The sequence below is a fragment of the Bos grunniens genome, chromosome 2, assembly GCF_055505025.1.
Source record: "Bos grunniens cultivar Pamir isolate PY7600 chromosome 2, Bosgru_T2T1.0, whole genome shotgun sequence".
Lineage (NCBI taxonomy): Eukaryota > Metazoa > Chordata > Mammalia > Artiodactyla > Bovidae > Bos > Bos grunniens.
The window spans coordinates 135849425-135864559 of record NC_141166.1 but is presented as its reverse complement, the minus strand read 5'-3'; the positions used below and the strand labels follow the sequence as shown (position 1 = coordinate 135864559).

Sequence of the window (15135 nt, the reverse complement as noted above, 5' to 3'; positions counted from 1 at the left end):
AGCGAGAGGGCCCACCACTTCCATCACATGAGCACTCCACTGGGACAGCAGCTGAAGACCTTGAAGAGCCAAGTCAAAGAGCTTCCGGTATTCAGCATCCGTCTTCTGAGCCTCCTGGCGGCCTGAGCCCGTGACCACCTAGAGATAATAGAGCATTAAGAGGTCACCAGTGTCCAGGAAACCACTTATCAAACCCATTCTAGGAGCCTACTCCAAATGTACACTGGCAAAAGTAGTTCTAAAAAACTAGCTATTACTTTAGTTGTGCTAGGGAATTAATTATTTTAACAACTGATACACAGAGCAAAGGAATCCAGCTCTGGAAGTAGCAAGGAGCTGAGGACCACCAGGCTGAGCCCTAGTCATGCCTCAAGACAGTGGATGCAGCTGTCCGTATCCCAGACAATCAGCTGGACCCCTCAGCAGACCTCAGCATGGCTGCCCAGGGACCAAGTGGGCCTGGAGAACGGGAGCTGTGTTTGCCGGGGCCTCTAATCTGGCAGTGTACAGGACACACAGGGGAAAGAGGTCATGGCAAATGACGGCACAGAAAGTGAGGGCGGACATAGGCATGAGAAGGGGGATGTTCATGTCAACCAACTGCAGCTTATACAACTTATTTGGAGACTGGGGCACAAAAACCTGGAAAAATAAATCATTGCTGATAATGAGCAAATAGGGTAAATGTGAACAAAGACCAGCTGTTTACTGTTGAGGAATACATACTTGGCTGTTTAGGTGTGATGGAATTATGGTTATGTTTTAAGAGGGTTCTTTATTTATTAGAGACGCGTGGGGAATATATTCAGAGGGAGTGCTATGTTATTTTGCAATTGCTTCATGCTAACCTGGAGGAGTAACTGAAAAGGGGTAGGTGATGAAGCCTCGTGTGGCATCTGAGGAGTCAGGACTGGTCTCTTCATTTGTGTGCTTGAAAATTTATGTAATGGAGAACTAAAACACAAATAATAAAAATGGAACCCTCCTACACTGTTGGTGGGAATGTAAGTTGGTGCAGTGACTATGGAAAACAGTATGGAGATTCCTTAAAAAAACTAAAAATAGATTTCCAAACGATCTAGCAATCCCACTCCTGGGCATATACTTGGACAAAACTGTAATTCAAAAAGATACATGCAGGGTACTTCCCTGGAAGTCCAGTGGTTGAGAGTCCGCACTTTCAATGCAGGCGGCACAGGTATAATCCCTGACCAGGGAAGATCCCACATGCCTCGCTGCATGGCAAAAAAAAGATACATGTACTCCTATGTTCACAGCAGCAGTATTCACAACAGCTAAAACATACAATTATACTACTCAGCCATAAAAAAGAACACAATGCCATTTGCATCAACATGATGCAACTAGAGGTTATCATACTAGTGAATTAAGTCAAACAGAGAAAGACAAACACCATATGATACACTTATATGTGGAATCTAAAATACGGCACAAATGAACCTATCTACAAAACAGAAACAGGCTCTCAGACACAGAGAACAGATCTGTGATGGCCCAAGCGGGAGGTGGGTGGGCCTGGGAGTTTGGGATTAGCACGTGTAAACTATTATTTATAGGATGGATAAACAACAAGGTCCTACTGTATAGCACAGGGAACTATATTCAACATCAAGTAATAAACCATAATGGAAAAGAATATTAAAAAAGGAATGTCTATATGTGTATAACTGAGTCACTTTGCAGTACAGCAGACATTGGCACAGCATTGTAAATCAACTATACTTCAATTAAAAGAAGCAAGTGTGGTACTGGCATAAGGACAGACATAAAGGTCAATGGTACAGAACTGAGAGTCCAAAAATGAAGCCTCAGGATTATAATCAATTGATTCTCCTCCACCTAATTATTGAGATATTAGCATCCACCTACAATGCGGAGGACCTGGGTTCGATGGCATGGAAACCCATTCCAGTATTCTTGCCTGGAGAATTCCATGGACAGAGGAACCCAATGGACTACAGTCCATGGGGTCACAAAAAGTCAGACATGATTAAGCGACTGAGACAAGTGCATATCCTGTGAAATGACTACACAATAAGTTAACATCTACCAACTCACAGTTACAATTTTTTTTTCCCTGTGATGAGAACTTTCAGGATTTACTCTCCAAGGAACTTTCAAATATATAATACTGTACTATTTAACTAGAGTCACCATGCTGCATATTACAGCCCCAGAAATTATTTATCTTATAACTGAAAGTTTGTACCTTTTGGCCGTCTTTTCTCACTTCTTTTACCTCTTGCCTCAGGCAACCACCAATCTGTTCTCTGTATTCATGAGTTTAGTTTTTCAGATGCCACATAAAAGTGATATCATACAGTATTTTTCTGTCTGACTTATTCACTTAGTGTAATCCCCTTAAGGACCATCTATGTTGTCACAAATGGCAGGATTTCCTTATTTTGTATGACTGAATAATGTTCCATTGTGTAATATATATCACATTTTCTTTATTCATTCATTTATCTGTAGACACTTAGGCTGTTTCTTTGGTTTGAGTATCATAAATAATGTTGCAATGAACACAGAAGTGGTACAGTCAATTGATTTTTGATGAAGGTGCCTTCAGTGGAGAAAGAATAGTCTTTAAAAAACAATACTGGCAAAACTGGATATCCACATACAAAAGAATGAACTTGAACCCTTAAATTATATCATATTTAAAAAGTAACTTAAAATGGATCATAGACCTAAATATAAGAGCTAAAACTTTTACAAAACTCTTAGAAGAAAACAAGAGGTAAATCTTTGTGACTTGGGTTAGGCAACGGTTTCTTCATTATGACCAAAAGCACAAACAACCAAAGAAAAAATAGATAAAAGTGGACTACACTAGGGCTTTCCTGGTGGCTCAGCACTAAGGAGTCTGCCTGCCAATGCAGGGGACAGGAGTTTGATCCCTCGGCCAGGAGGATCCCACATGCCATAGAGCAACTAAGCCCGTGCACCATAATTTCTGAGCTTGTGCTGTAGCGCCTGGGAGCCACAGCTACAGAGCCATGTGCCAAAACTACTACAGCCTGTGTGCCCTGGCTTCTGTGCTCCACAACAAGGGAGCTCACCACAATGAGGGTGGCAGACTTGAGAGAAGCCCCGCCTGCCACAGCTAGAGAAAAAGCCTGGACAGCAATGAAGACCCAGCACAGCCAAAAGCAAATAAATAAAACAAACTGGACCACATCAAAAATAAAAAAGTGTGCTTCAAAGAACATCACTGAGACAGCAAAAAGACAGAAGAACAGCAAAAAGACAGGAGATAGAACTCCAAAAGAACAGAAGAAAATATATGAAAATCACATAACAGATAACAGAATATAAGAACTCAATAGTAAAAAAAAAAAAAGGTAATGCAATTTAAAAATGGGCAAATACTTCAAGAGACATTTTTTAAAATTGACCAACGAGTACATGGAAAAATACTCAGTTTCATTAGCCATTAAGGATATAAATCCAAACCACAACCAGGTACCACTTCACATTAACTAGGATGGTTAGAATAAAAAAAAAACAGAAACAAGGGCTGGCGAGGATGCAGAGAAATCAGAGTCCTCATGGACTGCTGGCAAGAATGTAAAATAGTGCAGCTGCTTTGAAAACAGCTTGGCAGTTCCTCAAAATGTTCAACACGGAGTGCCATATGACTCAGCAGTTCCATTCCTAGATATCTACCTAAGAGAACTGAAAACTCACGTCCACACACTTGTACACGGATGTTCATAGCAGCATTATTCATAATGAACCAACAAAATGTGGTGTGTCCAAGCAACACAGTATTATTCTGACATAAAATTATTTTAAATATTATAAGCCATAAAATTATTGATACAGGCTATAACATGGATGAACCTTCCAGTAGGTAAATCCATAGATAGAAAGTAGACTGCCAAGTGCCAGAAGGAAGGGGAATGGGGAGTGCCTACTAATGGGTGCAGAGTTGCTCTGGGGATGTTGACAGTGTTCAACAAGTCTGTGGTGACAGTCACACAACTCACTAAATATACTAAAAATCTTTGAACTGTATAATTTAAATGGGTGAATTGTCTGATATGTGTATTATGTCCTCAGAAATCTGTTTAAAAATAAACTGAGCAAAGCTTTCAAAGGTAGATCTCTTTTCTCTTATTAAAACCATTCTCTGATTATAAGGACACTATGGCAGAACTCAGAAGGCAGACAGGAACCATGCATGCTGTGAAATGCTCCTATTTGGAAAGGCAGACATTAGCTCTCCGTGCTGTTTGAAAGCTCCTCATGAACTCAGTTTACAACTACATGAAGAAGTCCAGGGGGCTGGCCCCCGTCTCTACTCGGTCGGCCACCCACCTGTGGTCTGCAAGGAGGTAACAGGCCCTGAGGGTTTGGGCTCTCTTTCAGTCATTTTGGTTACATACTGACTAGTGCTTGTGGCTGAGAGATGCAGTGCTCATTGTCTGCAACGGGCAGAACAGCGCACAGAGTTCTTCCTCCAAATGTAATGGTCCTCCTGGGAACCCCAAGGTACTACAACCTCAAAAACCAGACCTATATATGTTGCCCCAAGTCCCTAGGTCCCTCTAGACCATTTCCAGCACCCATCCATGCCACTGACCACTGCTCTGACCCTGACCTTGGTGTCTCGTCTGCTGCTGCTGCTGCTGCTAAGTCGCTTCAGTCGTGTCCGACTCTGCGCAACCCCATAGACGGCAGCCCACCAGGCTCCCCCATCCCTGGGATTCTCCAGGCAAGAACACTGGACTGGGTTGCCATTTCCTTCTCCAATGCATGAAAGTCTAGGATGTGAGAAATGACCCTCCCATTGCTGCTTTTCCTCTCTTAGACCCCTGACCCACCGACCCCATGTGAGTAACGCTGGCTTGGAGCCAGGCACGCAGCAGGTATGGGCAATGTGACTGGCCCAAACAAGGACACAGAAAACCCAGCTGCAAAGCCAGAAGGAAGTAACAAGGCCCGTGGCCCAAGAGAGAGCACTACCTCCTACACCCTTCTTCAGGCCTTTTTCTGGGCACTTGATGTATCTTTCCATCAACTTGGAAGCTCTTGTACTTCCTCCCTCTAGACAGGAAAGGGCACAAGTCAAAACCATCCCTTCTGCTCCTGATGTCTTCTACTCTCCTCTCCTTTCTCCTAGCAGTTTGGAACAATGGAACTAGACTAGAAAATGCACTTAATTCATGGTCTCAACTCAGTCATTTTTTGGGGATCACTGCTAATATTTTTCCCAAAAAAAAGAAGATGCTTTTTGTACAGCGGAACAGATCTAAACAAACTCCATTATATCATATCTGCACTGCCTCATCCGTTATAATGAGAGCTTGTTAAGTACACAGTACTTAAACTATGCTTCTCAAAGTAAATGAAGGGTGTAAAATTCAAAGTAAATTTGGGTGCAGAGAATACAAGGACCACATCAGACATGGTGTTGCCAGGTGTGCACTGCAGGCAGAAGCCACTCACCTCGCTATTGCTGTAGCGTGCCAGCTCCGAGATGAAGCGCATATGGTCCTCCCGAATCTGGACCATCTGCTCGCAGATGTTGTACTGTGGGCTGCTGCTGGAGGACGTGCAGGTCCATCTGGGGGTAAAGGGGAAACGTGCATGACCTGAGGGACACCTGGCCAAGGATACGTGCAAGGCAGGCCCACTCCCAGACCAGCAGGCCCACTGCAGCCGAGGTCGAGGTGCAGAGCAAATGTGGCATTCTCTGCATGGTAACAGCTGGGTCTGCCTCAGCTCCGTGTCGGGTCTGTGTCTACCTTCTCATATCTGTATTCTAGAAAAGGAACTGTTAATTTCTCCTTAATCAGTAAACTACTTTCCACAAAGCTGAGAGTTGCTGGATTCAAGATACTGCATAACCTTTCCAGAGCCCCTTGACACATTACTGCACAGTTGGCAGGAACTAGTATTTCCTTATTATTCACATGTGAAAATATAAACTATAGTACAAAACAAGTCAGCCAAAGACTCGGGAACAAAAGTTATCTTTGATGGGAGAGTTGAAACTGACATAACTTGGAAATTAGACAGTGTTGCCATAACTAACTACGTGTACAACACGCCATTTCAGCAGCAAACAGATATAGTCAAGACAGTGGGAAAAAAGGGTATCAAAACTTAAATTGGAAAATAAAAAGGATTAAATCTGTTGGCATTCTTGGGCAGAAAGCATGGGTCTTCGGGCTCAGAGCAGTTCCCTTGGTTTCCTCACATTCAGCACCAACTTGCACCATGTTTCTAACAAGTTCGCCCCTTTGCCAGAAGGAAAGGATGCAGATTACCAATTTTCAAGATGATCAGTACACTATCTCAAGCAGCATCACTTTTAACTTTGATTCCACTATAAGATGGCATGATGATCACAGAGGCACTGGCCAAGGCAGCTCCTTGAGTCTACAGCAGGCACACAAGGCCAGGCCCTGCACCAGGGTCCACTCTCAACACACTGGCCTTCCCTGCAGGCCCCAGACAGCATGTCCCCTTCAGGAGAGGCATATGTGTTACCAGATTTAATGGCAGATGCGTTAGGAAATAAGCTGGCACAAGAGCCAGATGCCAACATCTGCCACTTGCACCAACCCCCAGGGGCCAGACACAGGTGCTAGACTGCTGGGCTGAGCTCTTAGAGCTGACTGCTACAGGTTTAGGCATCTGCCTCAGTGGCTATGAAACACAGAAATTAACTGGTAATAATGGCCAATGACTTACACAAATCCCTGTGACTTTTAGTGACTTTACACTTACACTAAAAACAAAGTATGCAAAACTCCTTGCTTCCTGACTCTTCTATTGATTTCACCATTACTTATGCTATACAGATGACTGAGTTTGTTACAGCAGGAGGTGCACGCTGCTAACTTGTATTTAGGCATTTCTATTTATACCATGGAAATCAGTACACCCTCCAATCAGAGCCCAAGTCGATGCTGAAATGAAGAGAGGGTTCAGTTTAGTGAATGTGATTTTGAGGAAGGTCATCACATATCAGATTTAATGACAGATGTATTAGGAAATAAGCTGGCACAGAGGCTGGCAAGCTGCATACAGCACAGACCCAACGTGACCAGTTTTTATGTGCCCCCGAGCCACATAAATGGTTTTTACAGATTTAAAGAGTAATTAAAAAAAAAAGTAAAAAATAAGAATATGTGACATATGTGGCTAGAAAGACATAATATGTTTATAAATTGGCCTTCACAGAAAAAGACTGCTAACCTCTGAGTAGGCAGATTGAGGTACAACTGTATTTTTCAAAACCATGGCTGAATGGAGACCATGGATCTGGCGAAAGTCAACAGAAGCATCCTATGAGACTCAAGTGACTATGTGAAAGGTGCATTAAAAAGAATTACGTATTTACTATCACTTGTAACCATAAGCTGCAGATTCTTTATAACAGGGATTGGTCAACTGTCTTAGCACAGGCCCAGAAAGTAAGCACTTTAAAATTTGGAGGCTACACTGCCTCTGTCACATCAGCCGTAGAGCCATTATCTTAAGAAAAAAAACAAAAAACCACCTCTTTAAAAATGTAAAGACCAGTCTCAACAACTGAGACCTTGCAAAAATAAGCCTGGTCAGGTTCTGACCCTCGGGTGATAGTTCTATAACCTCTGTAAGTTGCATACAAACATCCAGCCCCTTCCCAGCAGACTGGTTGTTCAGCTTTTATCAGCACCCAGAGAATTTTATACTTCCATATATGTGACCAACACTGTCTAACAGAACTCTTTGGGATGATGAAAAAGTTCTATATCTGTGCTGACCAAAACAGTAGACCCTATCTATTCAGATCAGTTGCTCAGTCATATCCGACTCTTTGCGACCCCATGAATCACAGCACGCCAGGCATCTCTGTCCATCACCAACTCCCGGAGTTCACTGTGACTCATGTCCATCGAGTCAGTGATGCCATCCAGCCATCTCATCCTCTGTCGTCCCCTTTTCCTCTTGCTCCCAATCCCTTCCAGCATCAGAGTCTTTTCCAATGAGTCGACTCTTCGCATGAGGTGGCCAAAGTACTGGAGTTTCAGCTTAGCATCATTCCTTCCAAAGAAATCCCAGGGCTGATCTCCTTCACAATGGACTGGTTGGATCTCCTTGCAGTCCAAGGGACTCTCAAGAGTCTTCTCCAACACCCCAGTTCAAAAGCATCAATTCTTCGGCACTCAGCCTTCTTCACATTCCAACTCTCACATCCATACATGACCACTGGAAAAACCATAGCCTTGACTAGACGAACCTTTGTTGGCAAAGTAATGTCTCTGCTTTTGAATATGCTATCTAGTTTGGTCATAACTTGCTTTCCAAGGAGTAAGTGTCTTTTAATTTCATGGCTGCAGTCACCATCTGTAGTGATTTTGGAGCCCAGAAAAATAAAGTCTGACACTGTTTCCACTGTTTCCCCATCTATTTCCTATGAAGTGATGGGACCAGATGCCATGATTTTTGTTTTTTGAATGTTGAGCTTTAAGCCAACTTTTTCACTCTCCACTTTCACTTTCATCAAGAGGCTTTTGAGTTGCTCTTCACTTTCTGTCATAAGGGTGGTGTCATCTGCATATCTGAGGTTATTGATATTTCTCCCGGCAATCTTGATTCCAGCTTGTGCTTCTTCCAGCCCAGCATTTCTCATGATGTACTCTGCATATAAGTTAAATAAACACAGTGACAATATACAGCCTTGACGAACTCCTTTTCCTATTTGGAACCAGTCTGTTGTTCCATGTCCAGTTCTAACTGTTGCTTCCTGACCTGCATACAGATTTCTCAAGAGGCAGGTCAGGTGGTCTGGTGTTCCCATCTCTTTCAGAATTTTCCACAGTTCATTGTGAGCCACACAGTCAAAGGCTTTGGCATAGTCAATAAAACAGAAATAGATGCTTTTCTGGAACTTTCTTGCTTTTTCCATGATCCAGCAGATGTTGGCAATTTGATCTCTGGTTCCTCTGCCTTTTCTAAAACCAGCTTGAACATCAGGAAGTTCACAGTTCACATATTGCTGAAGCCTGGCTTGGAGAATTTTGAGCATTACTTTACTAGCGTGTGAGATGAGTGCAATTGTGCGGTAGTTTGAGCATTCTTTGGCATTGCATTTCTTTGGGACTGGAATGAAAACTGACCTTTTCCAGTCTGGTGGCCACTGCTGAGTTTTCCAAATTTGCTGGCATATTGAGTGCAGCACTTTCACAGCATCATCTTTCAGGATTTGAAATAGCTCAACTGGAATTCCATCACCTCCACTAGATTCGTTCGTAGTGATGCTTTCTAAGGCCCACTTGACTTCACATTCCAGGATGTCTGGCTCTAGGTCAGTGATCACACCATCGTGATTATCTGGGTCGTGAAGATCTTTTTTGTACAGTTCTTCTGTGTATTCTTGCCACTTCTTCTTAATATCTTCTGCTTCTGTTAGGTCCATACCATTTCTGTCCTTTATTGAGCCCATCTTTGCATGAAATGTTCCCTTGGTATCTGTGATTTTCTTGAAGAGATCCCTAGTCTTTCCCATTCTGTTGTTTTTCTCTATTTCTTTGCATTGATGGCTGAAGAAGGCTTTCTTATCTCTTCTTGCTATTCTTTGGAACTCTGCATTCAGATGTTTATATCTTTCCTTTTCTCCTTTGCTTTTCGCTTCTCTTCTTTTCACAGCTATTTGTAAGGCCTCCCCAGGCAGCCATTTTGCTTTTTTGCATTTCTTTTCCATGGGGATGGTCTTGAACCCTGTCTCCTGTACAATGTCACGAACCTCATTCCATAGTTCATCAGGCACTCTATCTATCGGATCTAGGCCCTTAAATCTATTTCTCACTTCCACTGTATAATCGTAAGGGATTTGATTTAGGTCATACCTGAATGATCTAGTGGTTTTCCCTACTTTCTTCAATTTAAGTCTGAATTTGCCAATAAGGAGTTCATGGTCTGAGCCACAGTCAGCTCCTGGTCTTGTTTTTGCTGACTGTATAGAGCTTCTCCATCTTTGGCTGCAAAGAATATAATCAATCTGATTTCAGTGTTGACCATCTGGTGATGTCCATGTATAGAGTCTTCTCTTGTGTTGTTGGAAGAGGGTGTTTGTTACGATCAGTGCATTTTCTTGGCCAAACTCTATTAGTCTTTGCCCTGCTTCATTCCATATTCCAAGGCCAAATTTGCCTGTTACTCCAGGTGTTTCTTGACTTCCTACTTTTGCATTCCAGTCCCCTATAATGAAAAGGACATCTTTTTGGGGTGTTAGTTCTAAAAGGTCTTGTAGGTCTTCATAGAACCATTCAACTTCAGCTTCTTCAGCGTTACTGGTTGGGGCATAGACTTGGATTACTGTGATATTGAATGGTTTGCCTTGGAAACGAACAGAGATCATTCTGTCGTTTTTGAGATTGCATCCAAGGACTGCATTTTGGACTCTTTTGTTGACCATGATGGCCACTCCATTTCTTCTGAGGGATTCCTGCCCGCAGTAGTAGATATAATGGTCATTGAGTTAAATTCACCCATTCCAGTCCATTTCAGTTCGCTGATTCCTAGAATGTCGACATTCACTCTTGTCATCTCTTGTTTGACCACTTCCAATTTGCCTTAATTCATGGACCTGACATTCCAGGTTCCTATGCAATATTGCTCTTTACAGCATCGGATCTTGCTTCTATCACCAGTCACATCCACAGCTGGGTATTCTTTTTGCTTTGGCTCCATCCCTTCATTCTTTTTGGAGTTATTTCTCCACTGATCTCCAGTAGCAAATTGGGCACCTTCTGTCCTGGGGAGTTTCTCTTTCAGTATTGTATCATTTTGCCTTTTCATATTGTTAATGGGGTTCTCAAGGCAAGAATATTGAAGTGGTTTGCCATTCCCTTCTCCAGTGGACCACATTCTGTCAGATCTCTCCAACATGACCCACCCATCTTGGGTTGCCCCATGGGCATGGCTTAGTTTCATTGAGTTAGACAAGGCTGTGGTCCTAGTGTGATTAGATTGACTAGTTTTCTGTGAGTATGGTTTCAGTGTGTTTGCCCTCTGATGCCCTCTTGCAACACCTACCGTCTTACTTGGGTTTCTCTTACCTTGGGCGTGCGGTATCTCTTCACGGCTGCTCCAGCAAAGCGCAGCCATTGCTCCTTACCTTGGACGAGGGGTATCTCCTCACCGCCACCTTTCCTGACCTTCAATGTGGGATAGCTCCTCTAGGACCCTATCTATTAGACATCTGAAATGTGGCCATTCTACTAAGAAAATAAATTGCACTTATAAATGAATTTAAATGTAAACATCTACACATGGAATAGACTACCATATCAGGATTTGATTGAAAATGTCAAAGGTGGCGTCTCTGGATAGGTAAGCAGCATGTCAGGAACCACAGTGAGAACACTGAAGAATGCTCTGACCGGGCAACTCACTCTCTGCCTACCGAGATTTATTTTCCTCATAGTGGGCGCTGGTCTTGATGTATCTTGCCAGTTCTATTTGCATGTCTCCAAATAGCGGAACCACCTGGAGCTGCTGTATTCAAAGAATAAAAACAAAAAACCCAGGGTCATTATGTATTGTATTTAGTCACCAAATACAATCTAAGAAGAATGAGGAATGCTAATAATTACTGAAGGCTGAATGCTATTTCTGCAAATTACTTACTGTAAAAAAGTTGTAAACAACTTCTACATTCACTTAAAGAACGAATTCAAACATTAAAATTAACCTACCTTCTTGCTAGAACCATGGTCATTAAAAAAAAAAAAAACTGCATTTCTATATACAAGAAACAATTAGGATAAATAACTAAAGAGAAAAAAATTGCAATAGCATCAAAAAATAAAAGTATGTAGTATTAAATCTAACAAAATATGTTAAGACTTCAAAACAAAATATTACCAAAAATTCTAGAAAAATTTTTAAAGTTCTAAGTGAATAGAGAATTATGTTAGGTTCATGTATTGGAAAACATGGTATTTTTAAAATATCAATTTTCCCTAAATCGATCTACAGATTCAACAGAATCCCAAACAATATTCCAAGAGGAAAAATGGTTTATGAGTAGTATGTGCACATGTGTGTATGTCTGTGTGTAAATCAGCAAGTCAATTCTAAAATATATTTCAAAAGATAGAGGGACAATGCTCAAGACAACCATGGAGAACATAACTTGATGACCTGCTGGAAACTTACAGCAACTAAGCCAGCACAGGTGCAGACCAGTGGGGCAGAGCAACTTAAGGCAGAGTCATTCACATAGAGACACCTGCTTTATGACCCAGGTGACTCTTTAGAGCAATGAAGGGAAAAAAGAGTCAACTAGATATCCACAGGGGGAAAAAAAAAATCCAAGACTGTCGACCCTCTCTCTCACAGCATACATTACATCAATTCCAGGGGGATTATAAAGCTAGACAGAAAAGGAAACAATGATGCTACTAGAAGGTAATGCAAAAGAAAATTCTCAAGAGTCTGTTTTATCAAAGAGTTCTTAAAGTGGACATCAAAGATGAATATATCGGACCACATTAAAATTAAGAACCTCAGTTCACCGATGACTCTTCAAGAAAGTGAAAAATAAGAGCTACAGAGGGGAAATGCATGTATTTTAGGACATATGTGTCCGACAAAGGATACATACCCAGAATACGTAAAGAACTACAAACCAACAGGGAAAAAAAAGAATGAGAGACTTGAAAGGACACTTCACAAAGAGAACACACAAAGGACTAATAATACAATCAGGAATCAGGGAAACATCAACTAAACCACAAGGAAACTAGCCAATAAAATCTCAAAGACACACAGGCACACCCCTCAGGATGCCCCCTTGGTGATGATATGAAGCCCCAAGAATGCTCACTGACTGCTGGTGGTGATCCAAGTCAGCACAGCCATGTGGGGGAACTGAGGCTGTATCTACTGCACTGAAAATGTCCATTCTATAGATGAATACGCAATCCACCACTGGGTGCTCATCCAGTAAAAGTGTACACAATGTGCACACATCAGAGCAGCACTGTTCACACAAGCCAAACGCAGAAACAATCTCATGTTCATCACAGAATGGATACATAAATTGCAGGTTAGTCATAAAATGTAGGGCCACACCACAGTGAAAAAGTAAAAACTATAGTTGCAGGTTCCCATAGGGACGATCTGACAAAGTGGGGGTAGCCAGACACAAAAGAATACATATGGCATGATTCCTTTAGACAAGGTTCAAATTCAGGTAAAACTGCTGTAAGAGCAGGAGACAGTCTACTCACATCCACCCACCTGCCAACACTGCATTTCCTACTTTGGACCAAAGTCACAGAGGTTGACCTCCCAAAGCGCAAACTGCATACACTTCAATAAAAAGGTTTATCTAGAAACTGCAACTCACCTTGAAGTATTTGTCGATTTTGGATAAGTTTATTCTTTTCTTGGCATCTAGTTTATAAATGTTGCTGACACTTCCATCCATCAAATATAGACCAAACCCCATGACCTGAAAAATCACAAAATGGCACATAAAGCTTAGACCTGCAGGTTTAATTATCCATAAACACACTGCTATAGTTCATAACTTTGAAATGACAATTCATTCTTATTTCAAAAAGCACTTTTTAAAAAAACTGTAGCTGACCTACAACCCTATGTTAGTTCCAAGCGCACAACACAGTGAGTTGATATTTCTATACATTCAAAAATGATCACAATAATAAGTCCAGTTACCACTGGTCTGCCACGCAAAGACAGACAATATTGACAACAGTATTTCCAAAGCAGTATATTTCATCCTCTGGCCTCACTTACTTTGTAGCCAGAAGTCTACACTTCTTAATCTGACCTATTTCATTCACTCCTCCATACCACAATTGGGAACCTCCTGTCCTCTGTATCTATGAGTCTGTTTCTGTTTTATGTTTGTTCATTTATTTTTTTAGATTCTACATATAAGTGAAATCATATGGTATTTGTCTTTCTCTGCCTGACTTATTTCACATAGCATAATACTAAGTACATTCACAAATGGCAAGATTTCATTTTTTATGCCTGAACAACATTCCATTATATCTAAATATATAGCTATATAGATATCTATAAGGCAATGGCACCCCACTCCAGTACTCTTGCCTGGAAAATCCCATGGATGGAGGAGCCTGGTAGGCTGCAGTCCATGCGGTCACAAAGAGTCAGACACGAATGAGCGACTTCACTTTCACTTTTCCCTTTCATGCATTGGAGAAGGAAATGGCAACCCACTCCAGTGTTCTTGCCTGGAGAATCCCAGAGACGGTGGAGCCTGGTGGGCTGCCCTCTATGGGGTCGCACAGAATCAGACACGACTGAAGTGACTTAGCAGCAGCAGTAGCAACCTTCTTATGCATCTATCAATGTACACTTAGGCTTTCATGTCTTGGCTATTGTTAACAATGCTGCATATATCTTTTTTAATTAGTATTTCTCTTCATATAACTATCCAGAAGTGGAACTGCTGGATCTTACAGTAATTTTTTTCATTCTTTGAAGAACCACCATATTGTTTTCAGTCATGGCTGTGGCAATTTACATTCCCACCAGATTTCAAACTGTACCAGCAATTCCCTTTTCTCCACTTGCTTGCTAGCAATTGTCATCTCTAGTCTTCTTGACAACATCCATTCTGACAAGTGTGAGATGATACTTCACTGTGGTTTTGATTTGCATCTCCCTGATGATGAGTAATATTGAGCATCTTTTCATGTAGCTCTTGGTCATCTCTATGTCTTTGTAATTAATGCCTATTCATATCCTCTGTCCATTTTTAAATTTTTTTTCACATTGAGTTGTTCAAGTTCTTTCTACATCTCAGATATTAACCCTTCGTTGAAAATACCGTCTTCATTCAGTACACGGTCTTTTCATTTTGCTGATAGTTTCCTTCAAAGTTTTTGAATTTGATGTGGTCCCATTTGTTTATTTTTTCCTTTGCTTCCCTTTTCTGAGGTGACAGATCAAAAAATATACATATGTTGCTAAAACTAATAATGTCAGAGAGTTTTCTTCCAGGAATTTTATGGTTTCAGGTCTTAACAATTAAATCTTTAATCCATTTTGAGCTTGTTTTTGTATATGGTGTGAGAGAGTAGTCCAGTTTTCCCAGCACCACTTATT

At 41.5% G+C, this 15135-nt stretch overlaps 1 protein-coding gene across 11 annotated transcripts in view; it reads right to left on the bottom strand.

Annotated features, from left to right (window-relative positions):
* Nucleotides 1–15135, bottom strand: part of CYFIP1 (cytoplasmic FMR1 interacting protein 1) — a 108639-nt gene that overhangs the window by 50547 nt on the left and 42957 nt on the right. For 7 of the 11 annotated variants that reach the window (XM_086362636.1, XM_086362641.1, XM_086362634.1 and 4 more), the window contains 4 exons: nt 13382–13486; nt 11432–11523; nt 5479–5596; nt 16–138 (listed from right to left, as the gene is read on the bottom strand). Coding sequence is in view for 8 of the 11 variants with exons in the window: in XM_086362641.1 (XP_086218767.1) it covers nt 16–138; nt 5479–5596; nt 11432–11523; nt 13382–13486 (438 nt within the window). In the remaining 3 variants the exon portion in view is untranslated. The remainder of the gene's footprint in view (nt 1–15; nt 139–5478; nt 5597–11431; nt 11524–13381; nt 13487–15135) is intronic. The other 4 variants (XM_086362638.1, XM_086362654.1, XM_086362642.1 and 1 more) reach the window with 1 other exon arrangement.